Source organism: Dermacentor albipictus, chromosome 1 (assembly GCF_038994185.2).
Source record: "Dermacentor albipictus isolate Rhodes 1998 colony chromosome 1, USDA_Dalb.pri_finalv2, whole genome shotgun sequence".
In the NCBI taxonomy this organism is placed as follows: Eukaryota; Metazoa; Arthropoda; class Arachnida; order Ixodida; family Ixodidae; genus Dermacentor; species Dermacentor albipictus.
In genome coordinates this window covers 125,024,454-125,046,866 of record NC_091821.1, presented here as the reverse complement: position 1 = coordinate 125,046,866, position 22,413 = coordinate 125,024,454, and the positions used below count along the sequence as shown (strand labels likewise).

General features: G+C 42.5%; 1 protein-coding gene across 1 annotated transcript in view; it reads right to left on the bottom strand.

Annotated features, from left to right (window-relative positions):
- The window catches only part of LOC139049717 (dnaJ homolog subfamily B member 14), an 83,797-nt gene that overhangs the window by 10,169 nt on the left and 51,215 nt on the right, over positions 1 to 22,413 (bottom strand). Inside the window, exons 5-7 of the mRNA XM_070525468.1 lie at positions 10,905 to 10,987; positions 5,779 to 5,888; positions 2,327 to 2,490 (exon numbers count right to left, since the gene is read on the bottom strand). Coding sequence (XP_070381569.1) covers positions 2,327 to 2,490; positions 5,779 to 5,888; positions 10,905 to 10,987 — 357 coding nt within the window. The remainder of the gene's footprint in view (positions 1 to 2,326; positions 2,491 to 5,778; positions 5,889 to 10,904; positions 10,988 to 22,413) is intronic.

Sequence of the window (22,413 nt, the reverse complement as noted above, 5' to 3'; positions counted from 1 at the left end):
TTTTTCCTCCATGGCATGTACTGCCCTTCAGATTCAATGCCTTGTTTGACAGCATCTGCCAAAACCGTGCCGCTTCATTGGCATGAATATTTCCAATGATGCGAGAAGTGATGGCATCCCATTAGGAGAAGCGCACTTGCCTTGGGTGTATCAAGCTGCAACATGCTCTCTAATAACTCTATGCAGCTTGAGGCAGCCAGGACACATTGATGCACAGAAATAAGCAGGTTCACAAGTACAAAGCCTAGCTATATTTTGCAATCAATCCTTGACATATCAAACCAGGGCATATCGAACAGTTATAACACCCCTTCAGAAATACCATGAAAAAGTATAGCACTGCACTAAGCACACATCGAACTCGAGGTAAGGCACAAGAAAGCATGCAGGATGACAGAGGAGACAAAGACACGGTGCTGTGTCTTTGTCTTCTCTGTCGTCTTGCGTGCTCTTTTGCGCTTACTGCAACTTATGCAGTACCAACTAGCCCACCAGACTGTTCTTTTGTATATCGAACTCCTGTTCACTGCCACATTCGAGATACAGTCGAACCCACTTGTAACGATACCGGTTTTAACAATATATCGGTCATAACAATGAGAAGCTGCTGCACAGTCAACTTTTGTATGTTTTCCATGGTGAGATAACCCACTTACTACAATGCCCCGATACAGCATTATCTGTTATAACGAGGAAGTCTAGCTGCTGGGTGTCAGTGCCAAAAGGTAGTGAAATGCGAAATCCTTGAGAAGAAAAAAAAAGAAAGACAAATTTCAGCAGCTGCACGATGGGCCGCTGCTCCAATAGCCGCCGCACGCTCATTTTCCAGCCAACTCTGCGTGCCTCTCTGCTGTCACCGTTCCACCCCTCCGAACACGAATGGGATGTGCCAACTGCGCTGCTCGCAGATTGCTCGCATGTTGCTCGCTTTCTTTTCATTCAGTGCAGTTCTGCTAACAGCTTAATCGCTCACGTACGTTATTTGTTGCTTGTGTCGAAATCGTTCCTGGCCAAGCCGTTTCACAGCCTCATTTGACAACAGCTGGTTCGAATCACCGTCGAAATGGAAGATGGCTTATGTGCCCGCTGATCATAGGCAGTGCACGACGTTGCCAATGAAAAGAAAGTGCACGGCTATACATTTGAAAACTAAGTGCTTCTAGCCGATGAGGCGATCGTTGTGAACATCCTTGCATCGGATAGCGACGGTGACGATGGTAGCAATGACGTGGATGGGCAGGCTGCCTCAACGTTATTCTCACAGGAGGCCCGGCACATGATTCGGTTTCTCCGGGGCTTTGTTTTCATGAGGAACCTTCCACAGCACTACAAGGAGCCCCTGGATGCTTTGGATAAGAATGTCGGCAAGCTTTGTGTAAAACATGCAAGGCTGAAGGACATAGGCTTTTCTCGTGCAAGCCAGTGAGAATTACATGGCGAGATGCTTGTGGCGATCTCGCCTCATCGTTTCTTCTGGATTTCTGAAGCTGACAAGCTGCCGTAGCAGCCTTTTCACAATGTTTAAAAGGCCCTTTTTGGGGCCACCAAAGTGATGCCATCCCCCCATTTTGATTTTTTCACGCAACCCGGTTATAACAATTATCGGTTATAACAATGGAATTTTCGTGGCACTTGAATATTGTTATAAGTGGTTTCAACTGTATTGAACGCTGCGCTATGGCCCTGCAAGTGTGCTTCTCCTAATGGTATCGACTGTACATTACATGGTGAGCTTTTACGATACTTCTGAGACTATATAATTCAGCTCGTCAATGTGCCCTGGCTTCCTCAAACTACGCGGAGGTATCAGAGAGCATGTTGCACCTAGATACATTTGAGGCATGTGACAAGACAAGCCATGAAGCCATGTGCGCTTATGAAAGCAATAGCATAGGAGGTATGCACAAAGTTTTTAGAATGGCACCCCTAAGAAAATATGTTAGTCGAAAAGAGTGCCGAGGACAGCACACACAGCAGTAGAACAGGTAGCTAAGCATGCATTCAATGTGAAACTGTTCTGGCACTAGAGAATTTGAAGTGCCTTGTGACTCAGTGCACAAAATTTTGAATGTTTTTGAAGTAATTCACAAGCATTTGAAGTGCCTTGTGATTCAGTGCAGAAAATTTTGAACGTAATTGAAGTAATTCACAAGCATTTGATATAAGTTATTATTCCATATATATCACTGTTCTATAGAACATGGTTAAATAGTAGGAAGTATTGGTAAAGGTTCCGCATTTCTTGTTCAAGAAGTGCAATCTACCAATCCAACTTAACATAGCATTTTCCTTAGTGCCCCTTCAAAGACAAAGGAAGAAAACTGACTGTAGTTCTTCTCCCGGAAACAGGAGCTCCGTAGATTCGCTATGTGGTCAGCTTCCACGTCCATCTCTATTCGGTAGATGTTGCTCTTGTGCTCTGCCATGAAGTTCTCTTTCACGTAGTAAGACAGTTGCAAATTCATAGTTTTTCGCTCGTACTGGTGTTTCCTGCACACATATAAAAGAAAAAAGAAAAATGGCTTGTGCAATCCAGAAGGGTGTATGCCACTATACGCAAAACCAAAATGTAGGACAGAAAAAGACTAACCACAATTCTGTAAACTTAACATTCAGAGCACTGTTTTAGCCAAACCTCAAACAGTTTTCAAAGAAAACACAAACACAATGTGATGGAACTTTCAGAAGGACTAGTAAAACCTTGACAATTATACAGCAGAATCTCAGTGATATGATCCCGCCTGATACAAATTTTTCAAAAGTCCCGACCCCAGTCCAGTAGCTTACAATGTTCAATACATATTTCTAATGTTGCGAAGCACTTTTCACGCCGCAGTGGATGATAAAAGCAATAGATGATAAAAGCAATAGAACAGTGGCACGATACCCAGCATGCTGCTAGCGGGATACCCGGCGCGCCAGTAGCACGAGACACTACAGAGTTCTAGTATGTCCTACATTCTAATTTGCGTCAGCTAATAGGAACGCTCCCTGCATGTCACTTGACTACAGTAATAAATTTCGATGCTAGTTCTCGCCGTTTCGTGTTTGCTTTTGTTGGGCTTTATTTCTGCATGGAGAAATACCACACTACAGCTATCTGAATCCCCAACCTCTCATGTTTATGGCGATACCAAGATGGCAGCACTACGTCAATGGAAAGCCGTACCTATCCGATCAGTGGTGCGATAGCATCTCCTGAATCCAGATTTTCTTCCCAATTTCGAAGACAACACAATAAAAAAATTCAATTTTTTCAAATTCTGCTGTGTTTCCAAATATTTGTTATAAAGGAAGGTCTCAGGATCACAAAAAAAAATTAACATAGAAAAATTTCAGCGAGTCGCCCATTTTATCTGCGTGCCCCCCTATTTTCTAGATCTTTTTAAACGTTTTTCAGTGATACGAATTTCGGGTAATGCGAATTTTTGTGTCGTCCTCAGATTCGTATCATCAAGAATCTTCTGTAGTTGCACTTGATATTGTTCCTATATTTCTGCATGTAGCATCAAAGGAACCAAATAAACCAGATTCAGTTGATGTCCTTAACACATCTTGAACGCTATACAATGCTTTAAAAGTATACTCATGTAGCAAGTTGGACTACTGATAAGTCAATGCCAATAACTCCATCTTGCTCAGTGTATTATGTCTCAATGGGTGCTAAGTAACCATTTACTTCATAGGAGCAAGAGTGTGAACAGTCTTTGAAGTCTTTGTGGAGACATGGAGGTATCGAGTATGGTTGTTCCCAATAAATTTGAAGCCACTTTGATAATGACAAGCAGGCCTTCTTGGCAATATCTCCTGGTGCTACAGGAATTCAAAAGAATGTCAAGGACTCATTTACATGGTTTAATACCTCTGTGATGTGCTGGACAGACCGTAAGCCAAGTAAACACCAGAAAATTACCGTACTTTTCCACGTATAACCTGCCACTGCGTATACACCGTAAATACAATTACAACAGCCCGAAAAGAAAAAAGAAAAATCTGCAAGAATAACCCAGAGAAGCAAGTGCGTACAACAATTCTAAAATCCTTGCAAAATGGCTCCGTTCACAAATACATGACTTGTCCACATTGTATCTTCGGCCAGCGGCTCTGCCACCTCCCACCCCCTCCCCATTCTTAAGCAATGCCGGTGAAGCTAGTTTCCCACAACGGACATGACCGCAGACGAATAATTCACACGACATGAATTGGATCACTTCGCAACTAACATTCGCACTATAGTGTACACTATAATTTGCACAACAAAGGATGGTAGCGCAGACGGAGCAGCCCTCGCATGGGCAACAGCGAAGGGAGCAAGTGCGACCGAGCTGTATCACGAAGCACTTCATGCAGACCGAGGGAGCACCGCGGGCACGGGTGACATACGTTTGACATGTGATACAAAACATGCAAGTCGCAATTTGCTCCGTCGTAAGAAAGCTTTAAAATCAGCTTCTGCTGCGCTAGGATGGCCGTTGAAAGCAGCTCATTGTGATCCATGTTCTATTTCACCAGCACCGTCCATGCACTATTCACTAACTACTAAACACAAAATGGCGATCTGTAAAGAGGAGGATGGGTGACAATGGAGGAGAGAGGGGAGCTTCAACACGCAAGGGTGGGGGAAGGGTGGGGCTCCCTAGGAGATAGAGATAATAAAACAGAATGGCAAAGAACCTGGCCTTCAGGTGTGAGTTCAAGGGAGCACTGCACGCGCTGCCGTGAAGCCACGTTTCAAAGTGAACTTCACAAATAACCCGCACCCCTAATTTACTGTCAATTTTTTTGCAATTCTGTTGCGGGTTATACGCACAAAAATATGGTAACTGCATTCCACCAATTTATTCATGGGAGCACATCACGTGCATGCTCAGTGCAAGCACTTGCGCACTGAAACACAAGATGGCAAGTGGAACATGTACAGCAGTGAAGAAAATTAGAAGAGGCCAAGTTGGCAAGGGCTGACAGAGTCGAGAAGAGGAGCAGAGAAGCAGTGTTGGTTGGGCATAAACTTTCAGGCGGCCAACAGGTGTCACAAACACCCCACCGTGCATCCACACCCAGAGGGGACTTCGAGGTGACTTGTCTTCCGCTCCAGTAACTCAGCAGGTGCAGTAGTCTACTAGAGCCTGCTTGCCTTCTCACCTTCAACAATCCAAGCAACACAGCCCTGCCAGCTTTGTGGAACAATGGATCACCATGAGTGCACTTTGCTATAATGCTTTATAGAGAGATTTGCCTGCCAAAGTGCTGTTTTCTCGTAGTATGTTAATTTTTTCTGCGAATATATGTTTGTGTGCTGTGTCAGCCTCCATTTTCCATTGTTCTCAGTGGCATTTGTGACAGACACCTTTAAGCCTGCTCACCAAACCAAACCATAACAGTCTTCTAAAAAGCTACAACTTATTAGGAGTATAGTGGGGCAATCAATCAATTTTGAACACTTCAGGTTTTTTAACATGCATTCAATAACTACAGCATAAGATTGCTAATTCAAACCTCATTAATCTAAAAATAGAATAATTAGAGCGTGCTCTTTGCTGTGGCAGATATATGCATTATTTTTTGGCATTAAGCACTCATTGATTTGCACACAGTTGGTTATGCGCTGTAATCCTTACAGGCGGTACAGCATATGTGGTATTGTCACAAGTGGATTACACACTACGACTACATCAATCAAGTGAAGTTGGCCAGTTTTTACACTCATGCAGGGGACAGCACAGTTGCATGGCAAAATTTAGCGAGAGAAACAAAAGAAAAAGGAAAGACAAGACTAACGCTGTTCTGACGAGGCTGTAAGGGGGGTCCTGGACAAGGAAGCTGGACATGAGAGACATTCCCACCAACACTATGATGGGCATCATCTGCAGTAGCACACTGTAACTGCTCTGTAAAGAAATAACCACATGAATTCCAATGTTATCATTTCCACCCTTCCACAATCAAAATTACAGGCTTACCCATAGTAAGCTTATGAGGAGGGCAAAAATCAATAATTGAGGCCGGCTTTTTCATCTGACACAGTACCAATTAATGTTGCTGCACAATGTCAGAATGCACTTGCTATGCACATACACTTTAGGAAGCATGTCCAGAAACCACCTCTGTTGAGCTTGGCAACTCTCCACCATCTTGGTCCAATTAGGTAGGGGTTTCACAACACACATTCTGAAGACTGGCCGATCAATCCTAGAAACATTGATGGCGATAGCAATTATAGGCACACTCTAGGTGAATTTCCTATGCTGCTGTCGTCTTCACCATGATGCTATAATGCCCTCGTGCGATAAGATCCTATTACACCTCGCGGTCCCACATGTTGTAGGTGTGAAGGAAAGTGCGAAAAGGTGAGCCGAGGAGTATTGTGGCTTGATGCACGCCGTCTTCCCGCTCGCCCAGTGTCATGCGTGAGAGGCTTGATACTGGGGGAGGGGGGAGCGAGCTCTAAGAGAGGGAGGGGAAAGAGAGGGTGGGGAGCATGTCACCAATTTAATCATGGCTGTTGCTGCACGTGGCGTAGCTGAGCATGACCGTGTGCCATATTTTGGAGGTAATCTGCAGTAGGCATAAAGGTTACACGTGCCGAGATGGTTTGTGGCTCCACGTGTGCCATGTTCTAGCACGCCCAGCATTGGAGGTTTTGGAGACCCATTACAAGACAGAGGCAGCCAAAAGCATCCGCTCATTATTGCTTCTGCTCTTCTTCATGCCAGCAATCTGACAGCAAGTGTCCAGAGTCATCGAGCAAGATCTGTTCATGTTTGCCTGTGCAGGCATGAGACCATGCTTGTGAATTTAGTTAGTAAGCGAATGTTTACTGCAATTTACACAGCCGATAAAACTACTAACCTTAATTCACACAGCTGTCCAATAATTTGCTACCGCAATCAATGTTTTGCCTTTCAGGCGAGACTGACTTTTTTCAGAAAGGTTCTTGTGGGATTTTGTGGAACCCTTCAAATGGACCTCATGTTGCTTAGTAAGGATTAAAAACTGTCTTATCTCTTAAAATATGACTTTCTACAGAAGTTCTAGATTTATTTGCAGCTGTTCTTTTGGTGTTTCAGTAGCGATTTCAGCCAAATGTCTTGATCAAAAAGTTGTCATTGACACGTTTCAGAACATGGCACTTGTATTCCTTATCTAAAACCAGAACAATTTATGGTAGTTCTCAGAGGAGATACATCACCTTCTGTGTTAGCTGGTATCCCCTGCAAATGAAGCTTGCAGAAAATTACACAGCAGGAGTATATGAGGAGTTTTTTTTCGAAATGAGCCAAATCCACATACCGAAACTAGGTCAGATAAAACGGTAGTGACAAGAAAAACTAGGCAACTTTCTCATAGAAAACCCCTTGCAACGAAATGGGTCAAATAACGCCAGGCGAACGTGTTCGCAGATCGTATTTCGTATCGAAATTGAGCCAGATCCAGCTGTTGCACGGATCAAAATGAGCCAAATCCATTTGCCCAATAGGAGACGACTTTTGGCGTGACGTCATGTAGCCATGGCAGCCTCCTTGTCAGTTCCCGCCAAGGCATTGGTTCCCGCCTGACAGCTAAGAGTGTTTCGTTCGTGTTTTCGCGAGTTCTTCGCTTTTCTGATATCGTTGTTCATGGATTCGGATGGCAATGAAGAGATCGGCGAAAATCTATCCCTAGACGTCGACGACAAAGTGAAAAGAAGCCGCATCACCACCGTAAAAGCAAGAATGCGCCGTTGCCAATTAGAGACTTTTGAGCACCACCTACTAGAATGCCGGCGTTTCTCCACCATGAGGAAAATGAGTTTAGAAATTACAGTGCGACAGCTTGGCCTGCCATTGAACACTCCGGTACTACCGTCTTTCGGAGAGTCTAAGCTTGGGCACTCACACAGGAATGTGTGCTTCGCCTTAGAAAAATTTATTATTGAATCAAACCAATTTCATTGATGACCGTATTATTCTATTCATTCCTCCTCTATTGCCTCATTGATATATTATAGACAATTATTTTTTTCCTCTACGTAGCATGACAATCTACTGAACCGTTTCGATTTTTCCTCGCCTAAATTCATGTAACAAAATTTTAGATTTTTACCTCTATTTTCTGAACACATAAGCAAAGTCTGCCCGACTCTTGGCCAATCCCCGCGAGTGGGTAAGCGCCACACTCATCAAGGACATCATCATCATCTTCATCATTATCATCAAATGCAAAATGCAGTGCCCTGCTGCCAATGTTATTATAGCTTTTCTGTCAAGATTACATGATGCCATTCTCGAAAGCCAATTTTAATAAAGTTTTCATAGCAATACTGCCTAAAATCCAGCGTTTCAATTCAATACGAGCCAAATCCAAAGTTCTCACCCTAATATTGGGCATATTTGCAGCGTAATTTTTCATTACTTGTGGTCGTAAACTTGCCCTAGCTGACATGTAAAGCATATCATATTATAGCTTTGATAGCGTTGCATTTAGGTCCGGTAACAAATTCTTGCTTTTTTCTCAACTTCTGTTTACGTGGATTTGACCCATTTCGAAAAAAAACTCCTCATATATGTGCATAAGCCCCTGTTCACTTCTATTTCTTCTATTGTACTGGCCTACATACAGAAAGTAAGCTGTGAACTGGAGAATGCTTTATTTGATATTTTACTAATGAATACAAATCTTTACCATAGCAGCAAACAAAATTCAAAAACTTCCCTCATAAATGGTTGCCAGACTACAACTAAATGCAGTCCCTGAACAGTGTATACAAATGTTAGTTAAAAATGTTAGTTACCCCACACTAGAGCATAAAATACCCTTGCACAATGGTAAGATTAACAGCCAGTACAACAGCAGGGAGCCGGCTGGCTGGCTCCCCAGTGATACAAACACTAACTACTGTTTTTCATACAAAACAGTGGTCAGTGAATTAAATGTCTTACTTTTCATCTTTTGCGACAAGCGACAACTGCTGTCAAACCTGTAGTACGAGCGAACGGTGCGGTACAAGGCAAGTTCAACGGGGTGCTCGCATCTGGCCGCCACTGCACTGCATGCGAGATGGCTCGACCACATCGTGCGCTTTGCTCTCAAGACGCCGCAAATAGCAACTAATCGTCTTTTCTGTGCAAATAGGTGCGATGAGCAATAAAGCGTTATCAAAACAATGCATTTCGCAACCGTCAGTGGTTTTTCTTGAAGCATATGCTATGGTTTTGAAGCTACGCTGGTTAGGCCTAGTGGCGCCCCTGGAGCTTGCCCGTCTTTGAGTTAACAGCAGTGGGCGGCGGCGAGTCGAGCCGAAAACTCTTTGTTGAGCATTGCACGACAGACTATTGTGGGAAGCTTGCTGTTAGCATGTTTCTTCCTTCACAATAAGTGCATTTTCGCACATTCCGTTAGTAGCCGGAAATAGTTGCATCTATGTAGTGCACTGCCACATGCAAGCATCGCCTCAGCAAAATAACCTGTACTTATACCATCTAGACAAAATGCACCCAAAAATTTGTCAGATGCACCGGATAGTCTGTTACATATGGGTCCATTAAAGTGGAATTTGGTGTAGTGATCGTACAGCAAAACTTCGTTAATATGTGACAAGACCAAAAAATATGTTCGAATTAATCGAATGTCAAATTATCGAAGGTATCAGGAAAACAATAAACAAATGCTCAATACATCAACACGCTTTTATTTATTGAATGAAGCAGTAAATCCCATTTCTATTTTGCGAAAAAGCAAAAGTGGAAGCTGCAATTCTCGTCATCTCATGACTGATTAGCACTCGCAGTGCAGCCACGGTGCACATCTTTATCTAAGACATGCTTTTCACTACTATGCACTCATCAAAACTAAACTACTGTTTACCCAAATCACTGTGGACGAAACCGCAGCTGCTATCGAAACAATCATGGATGGCAACCTTGCAGTCCTGAAGGCACACAGCCGACACATGCACTGAGTCAAAGCAGAAGTGCCGTTTGCTGCAACAGCTGTCGACAAAACCACGGTCGCTATCGACGCGATCATGGATGGTGACTGCAGTTTTGAAGGCATGTGGCTGACACACGCACCAAACCAACATGAAACTACTGTTTGCTGCAACTGCTGCAGACAAAACCGTGGTCGTTATCGATGTGATCATGGATGACGACTACGCAGCCATGAAGGCACGCAGCCGACGAGGGTGTTATGTGCGGCGATAAATGCTAGAAAAGGCTTTAAAGGCACAAGTATGGACAAAGCATTTTGGCGTTCCTTTCATCCACATACGATTTCCGCTGATGACTATGGTGACGCGAACTCTACCACTTCGTTTTGGTTGGCCGCTAGTGCTGTCTTTGCTCTTTAGCATCATACATTTGCGGTGCTTCGCGCTCGCTGAGCTCCGAGAGTTGTCCAAATTCACTGATGTATGGCCAAATACATCTAAATTAACGAGTTTGATTGAATTAATGTATACGCCTGCCGGGACCAGGGGACGAGTCCACATTATCTGATCTTCCAAATTAATGAGGGTCGTATTAACGAAGTTCTACTGCGTACACAGACCAAGCCAAGTGAGAAGAGTCATCTGTTATATCCAAAAGTACTTGTAACAGGCACAGACAGTACTGAATGAAATGGGTGATCCCATGATTATTTGTTTCCAAAAAAACCTTTATATGATACAGGAAATTGTCTGATGAGAAACGTCAACCAATCAACTAGTTTTGAGGGATATGAGGTAGCTTTCCGGGATTAAAAAGTACATCGCCTTAAGTGGAAAGTTGTGTTTCTGCAACGAAACAATTGAAATACTCATGCTATCAGTCTGGGAAGTCGAATTAGAGCAATGTCAACAACCACTGTCAAAACAGAAAGACCAAATAAAAAAAGAGCAGGTGATGAACCCTCACATCATGATGATACCTTAAAAAAAAACTTACATCTGCATGTGCCTCTGCTGATGCATGACCATGCTGCTGCCTCTGATGCTGAAATCGTGGACCTCTTCTTACGTAGACATTGCCTGTGTGGAGAAAGAACATATTAAGAATAACTTTTAAGTGGGTGAAGGGGACGGCAACTAACACAGGATGAAATAAAAATGCACGGCCAGATAGAACTCCTATTAAACATAGTTCTTCGTACAAGCAAGGGAATGAACATGATAGTGAAAACTGCAATAAAGCCATGAATGTTACACTATTAATATAGCACAGTTCAAGGTGACCAGCCGTACTTTGAATCACAAAACTGACCAACTGGCTGATTGGGATAAATTTCCCAGAGCAACTTTTGTGCAGAGAAAGCCGCTATAGTAGATGGCTACAGGTTTTGCCAACAGTGTTGTTCTTGAACATTCACCTAAACCTAAGCATGCAGTTTTTGCATTGTATCTCCAAGGAATCTGGCCACTATAGCTAGGAATCAAACCCATGTCACGCCTTCGCAGCGGAACTGCATAGTCGCTGAGCCACCATAGCAAGTGACCACAAGCCACAAAAGCTTCCACTGCAAATTGAAATTTAACTTCTGGTGCAACAGCACCACTTCATATAGCTAAAGTGATACAGCTTCATTCTGGCTAATAAACAAATGGAAACTAAGATAGAAATTTAAAAATCACTGGACTCCATTTGTGGAGTAATTTTGGCAACAGGTTCGTATTATCAGAAAGGCACTGAGAGAAACTGAAGAGAGGTTCCCAAAATGTCTAGCTTTTAAGAAATTTCACTTTAAAGGGTTCCCATTAAGGGTCCCTGAAACAATATTTGTCATACCTTCAGAGAATCATTTTGACAGGACACTGTAATAAAAGAGCTACATGTGGTTAAAAATTACCCTCCTGTCAATCCACAGCACTTCCCCTCAACTCGTCTTCCACACAGCTATGACTATATGTCCTGTCTGCTTGGGTACTACCTGAGCCTTTCTAAGACCAACTTGTTCCAACACTTTGTTCCTCATTATTATAGAGATGGTGATGGCCTCGAGTAAAGATTAAGTGCAGCACTCAAGTTTTCTACAACATGCGCTCCCTACAGTGCACTCCCTGCATGCTGCCATTGAACAGAAAGGGGAATGCTGGCAGGCGAGTGCCCTTGAAGCATGGATAAGGGTACATTTCTGCAAGACATGGTGCAGCAGGTGCACATGAGGGGCAGGCAGCTTCCACCATCACCTCAGATAATATTACAATACCCATTTCTACCCTCAAGAATTGATGCACAGCTTAATGCGAGATAACCCCCTACATGCCTTATCCATAGCTGTAGTCGCGACACTATTCTTAAATTTTGTTGAATTCTTTAACACCCTTTCCCCTAGATAAATAATTTTAACAGAGGTCAGCTTTTCTCTAACATTTTTCATCACTTCTCTGGTCACATACACACAGCAGCTACAGAAGACTGTCCACATTCTCAAGCTAGAAAAAGCACTGAATTGTTCCCATTTATTCCCTTTTCCTGAGGTAGACAAATTACTGTGTAAGCACAAACATGTATTAAGATTTGTGCAACATGCTGGAAGAATCCACAAAGCCATATGGCAAGCTAAGTAAGGCAGGGGTAAGAGAAACCATGAGAAGATACATAGCTTTGTGAAGTTATTATATTTCTAAAGGTCAGTTGTGACAAATACATATCAAGTGCTATTGCAAGTTCTAAAGTTACAAGTACTGCCAGGAGGTCCTCCTATCCTAAAGTGTGCACAACGCAACACATACAGGAGTCAGTGGCGAGCTGGTAATAGCAAATAGTACAAGCATGACAGTGCTGAATGAACTTTAAAAGAATTACACAACAGCTAAACTGCCAACAATGCACAATGTAGTTATGATGCATAAAAAATAAGATAAGATACTATTATTAAATACAAATTATGCTACGAGTGACACAGCCAATATTTTGAGTAGATAGACTTTTAGGCTACTCTTAAATAGTACAAGGAGAATGTGATACTTTTCCTTCCGTGGGTATTGTGCACCAAAATGATATAATCACGAACACAATGGTGAATTTTCACAATTAGTGCTTGCTTTAGGAAGAAAGGGATTTGGTTCACTGTGAATCTTCGGCTCTTGTTATTGATAAATGTGTAACAAATTCCATTAATGAATAAGTCTCAGCAATAGAGCCTGCAAATATAATCAGTGATAGTTTCGTTCAAGGCATATTCTATGTACTATCAGCAAAAACTGAAATGCAAATAGTGGAACATGTGCTCAAAGCATAACTGAATGTACAGTGCACACTGTCAGCCAATCATCACCATACAGGCATGCACATTTGTAGAGGGTGGGAGGGGGGGGGGGGGCGGAGATATTTTGTAAGTGTCCACCTTGTAGACATGTCCATTTCATCTGCTGCTGAAGTGCTGAATGGCTGGGAGCGCCTGTCTCCTTCTGATGTGTACCCCAGCCCAGTCAATCAGAAATTCAGCAGCAGACGAAATGGACATGTCCATTAGGTGGACACTTACAGAATACTCTCCCTGGTTTGCTTGCAGAATGTGAGGATGCTTGCGCTACTACGATAGTTTTGCTACTATTTTCTTTGATTTGAAAGATTCGAATTGAAACACAGAGCGGCAGAACACTGAAACACCAGGGTGAACACAAAATGAGCTTTGCCCCAGGCCACCTATTGCTTCGTGTGGAAATGGAACCGGCAGTTATCGTCGAATGGGAAACAGAGGTGCACAGTGCATTTCTGCTATGTCAACTGTGTAATACCACTGCAGCCAGGAATTTTGCATCGGTCTTTCTCCTTTGACCATCTCTCAAAAGAAAGGGAGTGACGCACCACACTTCATCTTCCTTGTCCTCTGTTCCTGCTTTAATTCAACAAATGATGCCTGCTGCTTATAATTCTGAGTTGGCCGAAGACATTAAGCCAAAAACTCCACATTTAAAAAACAGAAACTTGTCAAGAAAAAAATTATTATTTTGCTACCTGCAGGCAACACTTCTTCATAAAAAGTTAAACACGATTTCTTCTATGGTAATTGTAAATATTACTCAATTGTAGCACAAATGTCCTCAGTAATGCACCACTTCCCCTCGAACTCAAGCTTGCAACTCCAAATATCTGAACTCAAATTTCTGAAAGCAGCCCTGCCTGTGTTTAGGCAATTGATGTTTCCAGAATGGGCCATGAATAACTGCATGATAACCCACGCTTTGCAAAACGTAGATACTTCACCTCTACTTCACAACAGATTACTTGTACAGCAGAAGATACCACTCATTCTTGACATAGGAAAGCTACCCTCCTGCCAAAGGGTCTCAAACACATGGCTCAGAAACCCTTGTGAACAATCATTGCGTGGCCTTGCCAATTTCTCAACCCAAGACTTAATGAACACTTTCCTACTCCAAGAGAATGCGAAGGTACAAACTGCAGAGAACCATGTGGTTGTATGCAGACTAGTACAATCAACTTCTGGTGATCAGACCCTGGTGGGACCAACAAAATTGATCAAATTATCAGGTGGGTCGAATTAAACCAGATGGAAAAAACAAGTGCTGATTCTTTTGGCATTATTTGCCCAATTCTAACATGCCCCAAAAACAATTGGGCACCAACATTTTGTATGTCCAAAGTAGAAAACTCGCATAGAAATGACATTAAAGCTCTTAAACAAGTATAAATCTAACACGCAACTATTCTTTAGCAACAAAAAGGGGTGAGGGTCTAATATGTGTTGTACAATGGCTCTCTAAAGTCATCTTTGCCTCACCCTGTTTTTGAAGTCAGCTTCGCCGCAATACATTCATGTGGAGCGGTAAAACATACAAATGCCACGAAGGCAGTTTTGGTTTTGTATCTGACTGCACCGTGGAAGCAATTTCTGGCACAATCTTCTTGCAAAAAAAAAGTAAAGAAAAAAGATGCGTTCGAATCAGCTAAATACCATAATAAGACAATGTAAGTTACGATTATTGCTTGAAAATCTTCCTTAGGCAGGTAGAAAATAGGCATTTTCAACAGGAGATGACGTGTGTTAAACGCAGTCACTGTCCCCCTAAAGCTCTGCCAAAATACACACAGCCACTATAGGGGTCAGGCATGTGCATGCTGACTGACAAGTTTGAATTATCTGGTGAAGGGCAATTTTAGGATTGAAATAATGAAAGTTTGTGCCCACAGAAATGCATAGGCACTGGTCAAGACCATCAGTCAGGGAAGAATTAATAAAAAAATTGACGTAACGACCAGACTTTAATTCAAAACCCCTACTATAACAAGTTACCCTTTTATGCATCAGAACAGCCTCTTCCTTGACCAGACCAGGTGCTTTCTAGAAGACCTTTGCAGAATTTTCACTCCCAAAACCATCCCAATGTTCATGTTTAGAAATAAGCTACACAAATGAGAAACAGCCATGACAGGCTTAAACACAAAGTCATTGGCGGGATACTCACTCCATCAATGCTAATAGCACTGCAGACATATCATTACAGTCAAAACATTTAGCATAATTTATTAAAGCTACTTAAAGCGTGCCTGCTTTTCTCTAAATTCCAATTGTTCTCGACTTTTTATAGGCAACTGTAAGGATCTACGAGTGAGTCTACGCATTAGGTCCTAAAATAAGTGCTGATGAGCTGCTCCAACTTTTCTTGTGATGAATGCCACATTCAACAAACATCATTAATACATCAGAAATGAGATAAATTTTGTCTGCACAACAGTGTTAGAGAATTTGCAAGACTACTTTAAAGGCACCCTGGTTACTTCTCTCATGAAGGCTGGCAGTAACAGCAACACAGCTTAAAAAGATATGCCACAATAAGCAAAATAGTTCTGGAGGCTACTGCATAAAAAAGCAAGTGTATTTTTTATATATATAACGTGGAAGTAAAGATAAACCTTGATTAATCTACTATTGTTTTAAAAAAATTGCCCCCCCCCCCAATGTATTTGTCTTTTCATTTCCTAATCTTGGTTCCATTGAAAACCACTTTTTTATTATTATTATTTGGCAGAATAATATTGGTTGGCAGTCTTGATTTAGCGGTCCATGTTTATCCCATGCATGTACCTGGAAGTTTTATGACTAGCAAAAGAAAATTATAATACTGCCTGACACAGAATTCATCACTCGCATACGTCTTTTCAGGTACACACGTGGTCAGCAAACAGTGAAAAACCTTGAGCATCAAGCAAACCATTAAAAGCACCCCTGCACTACATGTTAGTATGGAAATCATCACTAGGAATACTCATGTATAGGCTCCCAAACGCATCAGTGGCCAGTTGAAACATGAAACAACCATAAGTATGCATATGAGCACCTAAACAAAATTATTACATTCCGGAGTTTTAAGAGCCGAAACTGATTATGAGGTAGGCCATAGTACGGCTTAATCTAGATTAATTCTGACCACCTGGCCTTCTTTAACGTGCACCTAAATCCAAGTAAATGAGCGCTTTTTGATTATTGCCCCCATCGCTGCCTTTATCACCCATTTCTCCCTCTTGCCTCCAAAAAGGCGGCCACGGTGGCCGGGATCGAACCCGCAACCTCAAGCTCGGCACTGCAACACCATAGCCATTAAGCTACCGTGGCGTGTTATGTCGGCGCCTTCAGCAACAACAAAAAAGAGTGAATTTTCTCTGGGCCACATTGTCATCGTCACTGTTACCATGAGTGAATAGTGCAAACAGCATTGCAGCGACTATGGTCTTGCAAAACCTTACCCAACTGTAAACAAACCAAATGGCTGCCAAGGAGGTCATGATGATGACCTCCTACTAGTTTGCACGGCACAACCTGACAACAGCTGCTAGCATGAGGTACAGCCCGTGCTAAAACTTTGTTTTCAATGCAATCTCTTCTGCATATACTAGTGCTTTTCATCTCATCTCGTAATTATTGCTAGACTTGTTCATAAATGCTTCTATGACAATGCTGTCCACAAGGACTGTTCTAAGAAACTTAATTTTATTTATTTTTATTTGTAAAATACCTTATAAGGCCCCTACATGGCACATTGAGTAACGGGGGCATAGAACCAAGCAAGCACATAAAAGTGGCAATCTCATGACAATATGAAGATAGAAAGAAAAAAAGCACCACTCAGGCGCACAGCCTAAAAATTACAGAAACACATTACCAACATACAGCTGTGTATCAGAACAATAAAACACAACTCGATAATTTGTGACAAACGTATTACAGCGCAAGGAAAAAGTAGAAAAATAAAACCAAACAGGAAGTATGATAGCATGGGTTGAAGGGGGTAAAGCGAGTTGGATGAGTGCCTAAATTTTTCACGGTCAGTTTCTGCAACTATGTTGTCGGGGAGGCTGTTCCAGAGACGAATGGCACATGGAATTGCAGACTGCAACTGCTGAATTGTAACTGCTGAGCCATAGAAAGGTTGGCTTAATGAAATTTGCAAGTTAAAGTTTCTTGCTACATGTATGACTGGTATATCCTACTTCAACTGTTTACGAACTCAAGCAAAACCTCATTCTTGTTGACCACAAAACTGAAGCCACATGCACAGCTTTGGTGCTGTCTTGCCAGTTCCTAAGGCAGCAGAACATTAAACTTCTACGAGGTTACCCTGATTTCCAGGGGCAGCAAGAAACCAATTTAAATAAAATTCAATTTAGGTTCAATGCTGCTGTGTGAATGGCTCGAAGAAGTGTCAGATGTGCCAGGAGCATTAATATTTAGCACACTTCTTGCTGCATTTGGAAGGGCTGCCTGGCCATTTTACTAAAATAATATAATTGACGTACAACCCAGTGACTGTATGTTACATATGACTGTTCATCAAAACTGCTAGCCAACGACCTCCAGCTCCTGAAAAATCAAACTTACATGCGTAACATTCTCTCTGTGCTGGCTTCACATTCCTTGTCCTTAACTTCACACACCTACTATGCTACAGCAATTTTTCCTGGTTGCCATCCAGAAGTGTTACAGCACAAAAGAAGCAGTCTGCTTACGTCATACAGTTTATAAGCTGTCAGGCATTCTTGAATCTGCAATGAATTTTTGTGTTCAAGGAATAAACTCAGATATAAAATTTTTAAAATGCATAACTTCACAGCTTACTCTTACAGGGTGTACAAGCACATGACGCACACAAAAGTTTACTGTCTCAGGAATGGCTAGACAACCTTTTTCAATGAGGTCCAGCTGGCTAACGGACATTGTGATGTCTTATAAAAAAAAAAACTCGAAAGCTTTAGGATACAGCACACAGCCTTCTGAGCACCGTGACAACACATCGCCAAATGACATCTCTGCATTTGTCAACATTATTTAGCCATCACCAGAGTGGGTGTGAAGTTAATTACATGACATGCCTGGGGCCCCGAGGCATGTACTTGATTTTCATGGTGCCACAGGGATAAATTAAATGGCATTACTGATGAATTACACAATTCATTGGCCTTAACTGACATGCTGTTGAATCTGCATATTATAGTACTTGAAATATTGGTCACATGATAAGTAAGTGGCATTTTCAGGGTGTCTACCAAGTGGACATTTCCAAATTCCCCGAGTTTTCCAGGTTTTCCCCGAGTGCACTTGCAAATTTCCCTGAGCGACGCAGAACTATGTTTTATGTCAAAACGGGCTGAAACCACGTCGCCCCATGCTGTCACTCTCTAGTAAGCATATGAAAAAAAATTTTAAAACGCAACTTAATTCAGTTTGAATACTAAGGAGTAGTGTTTATGTTATTCGAGAAGAGAATAGAAAGGGGGGGGGGGGGTGTAAGTAAAATGCACAGCAAATAAAATGCCTTCGAAAAAGACAGCAAATCAAGTCGGACATCCTCAAATACAAATAAAAAGGAGAGGCATACAGAAGCAAATATTTTCGAATATGAGCTATTTCTATGAATTGATAGCAAGTTCAGTGGCATGAGGCCCGAACTTTGTCACAATTGAGATTCTCTCTCAACAGCTTGTAAGTCAACCTCAACTGTCCTGACATACTCTCAGCCCGCGCACGACGCCTCATTGGTGTGTTTCACTGCTTCAAAGAGTTTATTTTGGTTTCAATGAGGGACACCTGGTTCTCGACATCAGCCAACACTTTTTTTTTTAGCTCAAGCTGCTTCAAAATGGCGGCAGCAAGCTTCCTTTCCTGCTCATTCCTCAATACCTAGGTTCTTTCTGTGCTTCCGCCACTCCTTCGCCCCGCGGACCATTTGAAGCATCTTCTTGGTTAGTTTCACAGTCCCAAGTCCGATTTTTCAAACTCCCTAGGGGCCGCAAAAACGTCCCAAAATCAGCCATGGAGTTGGAAAAAATAAATGCATGTCATTTACTGCCTTTAAGGGCTCAAACCGCCACAGGCACATTCGAAAACGCTCTGAAGGCCTGTCAGTACACGTATTAGGCATATCGGTGCTCGTACTGTAACAGGAGATACCGGATGCACGCATGTATAACTGAGGAATACATACTGTGTCCCGTGGCAATAGCCCCTTCCCACTCTTATTATGCTTCACCAAGTAACATTTCTGTAAAGAGGCGAAGCTGACTTTCAGAAACCGGCATTATACAATGCACCATGCTTTCCAAGCTTCTAAGCCAATCAAGAGGACCACAAAGGTGCAGTCGGTACCATTGCCGACAGCAGCGAATTCTTTCAATGAAAAACATGGCATCCAATGGCAAGAAGCTTAACAGCGAACGTCGAAGCAGCTAAGCTTCGCATTGCCGCGGTGGTGGCTACAGCTGCCAGCGGATCTGGGTGCGAGAGCGCCGGTTCGAGGCGGCGAGGTAATCAAAACGGCAGTGGTGGTGGCTTTGATTAATGCCGTTTCAGACCTGCATCACGGCAAAAAGTCCGGAAAATCGGATGACGAAGGGTTTTTGCGTCCGAAATTTCAGACGTTCTGATACATTGACTCTATGGGGTACATGGTGGTGCCGCGAAGCCGTTCAAATTATCGGGCATACGGAAAGTCAGTCGTTGACTGTACGCTGGCAACTCCTCCAGCCGACGACAGGGCATCAAAGACGATTCATTACGATTCCTGTCTGTTACTCGAGCCAGAATTACTGCGACTTTCAACCCTTTCAACAAAATTACCGTTAATTTTCCCTGATTGAGGCACGAATTTCCTGAGTCGCTAATTTTCCCTGATAAAGGCACAAATTCCCCGAGTTTTCCAGGTTTTCCTGGTTGGTAGACACCCTGATTTTGTTCTTTAATAAGAACAAAAATATAACATAAAAAAATTCTATTTTCATAAGCGAATGTCTCCTAGCATCTTGGGCCTTGATCACACAGCTACTTTCTGCTCTGTCCTACGACAAACACTGGAGATAATTTTCCAGTTGCTTCGTTCCAGAAAACTGGCTTCCAGTGATGCAAGCCATTGCTCTACATTTCCGCCGCTATGCCACTGAAAAAGCACTGTCCCATTAGAAACGAACCAGTCAGAAATCTTCCGCGCACTGCTGTGTGCCTCCACGAGCTCTTGCCTTACCCTTGCCCGCTTCTGACTGTAAAGTTTTTTACAATATTGCCTAGCGGGAACTCTGGCACCACCAACTACACGGGTTTCCTAACAAGCACTGTGCTGCCTCTGGAATTGCAGTATAGGATGTGCGAGGCTTTGTCTAGAAAGGGGCTCAGCCTAACAAATGGTCATGGCTGCATAAAGCTTTATGAAAATAAAATCTTTATAGAAGGATTTCATTCATCTATATTAGACCTTTCAACAAAGTTCACTAATCTACAATGTATAAGCAAATGAAAAACAAATACAGGTAACAAACTGTCGCACATCGAGCACTGACGTCATAAGTTGTGTAAGTTTAGCAGCCTGCCAGTACTTCTTACATTCATATAATTGTGAATCGAAGCGCAAGTCTATGACTGAATAAAAGATTATTGTGCGTGTATATATGTTCAAGAAACTACAGCTCTTTCCATGCTGCTTTAGCAAGGAATGAACCACTGTGACAGACGAAGTGGTGTTAGCTAGGTATAGCTTCAAGGTGTCTGGCTCTCAGATGCCCATTCGAAGCCACCACATACGGCCATTCCCATGCATACAGCAGCATCACAGTGACAGTTTTCCCTTTAGCTAATACTGCAAGAAACTATGCTTCCGACGCCTTGTGCAGACAAGCCACCAGTCAACGGTAAGTGTATTTCCAATTCAAAAATTGAAAGCTTTAGTGGCCCATTTATTCTACTAAAGTACCCATCGGCACATTCCCAAGAATGATTATTTCGACTGTGTGCTAACAAGTACGCTAAACTGATTTGGTTTCAGTTAAAAGGAGATTCAGTCAATCAACACTAAAAGCTCATTGGCTACTGGTGCAGCACAGTTGCCTAGTTAAGGACTTTTCCACTGAGTTACCAGGCATGTTTCTTTTTACCATAATGGCGACAGGATGAGTCCCAGCTGTGTGAATGAGGCCTTAAAGAGGCTCTGCAACACATTCTTTAAGGCCACCATTTTTGCTCTAGACCTTTCCTATCATGTGAAAAAAAATAAAAGCAAACGTAATCATGATAATTAAAGCGTAAAAACCAAAATCATCAGTCCATGAAACATTAAGATAGAAGCAAAACGAGAACAATCCTCAACTTAAGTTTTCACTGCTCTGGATGCGGCATTTCATTCTCCCAGAACACCATAGTGTGGCGCCCAACAGGCGTAGAGCATTGATGTTTCATTAAGGAAGTTGGCACACCATGGTCACCAAGTGTGCTCCGGTAGGTGATGGCATTCTCATGGCCTCTGCAATCGCATGCGCACAGTCCTATCTTGGAGGCCGTGGCGTCACTCCAATGGTTACAAGAGCTTCTGCCAGGCGGCTGTCGGCGCGCCATATGCTCAACATGTTGAGGCATCGTTCCCATGGTTGCAACCTTGCTCATGGCTGTGATAATTAGGCGACACTTAAAATGGTTGCAAAACGTAATGCCGTAGTTTCTTTTTGCAGTACTTGCAATATTGTGTGAACATAAACTACATGTTACATTTCTGACCAATGATCATAGTGCCACACATCGAAGCCACATTTGTTGCACAAAGAGCACGAAATTGCTGCATTGTGTTGCTGCTATTGATGCTGCCCAACAAGCTTTCTCTGGAGTGTTTGTTGGGTCCCTTAAGGAGGGACCCAGCTCCAAAAACTAAGGAAAGCAGAATTTTTCAAAGAAGACATTTCTGTATTCTTTATTCCTCAAGATATACATTCGGTAAATTTTATAAATGTTCTGACACAGGAAATGGCACTTAAATATTGTACAAAAATGTCCTGAATTTATTACCTCTGAGCAGGACTAATGTGTGCTCAGCATGGTTCCCTTAGCCATTTCAGAAAGCTGCAGAGGCTACCACCAGTGAAAAGATACGTTGCCATGTTCTCGCATTTCATTAAATTTTATGGAATGCAATCAGATGCTGGTTTGGTGACCAGCATGCATAATGTGAGCAGGTGCCAC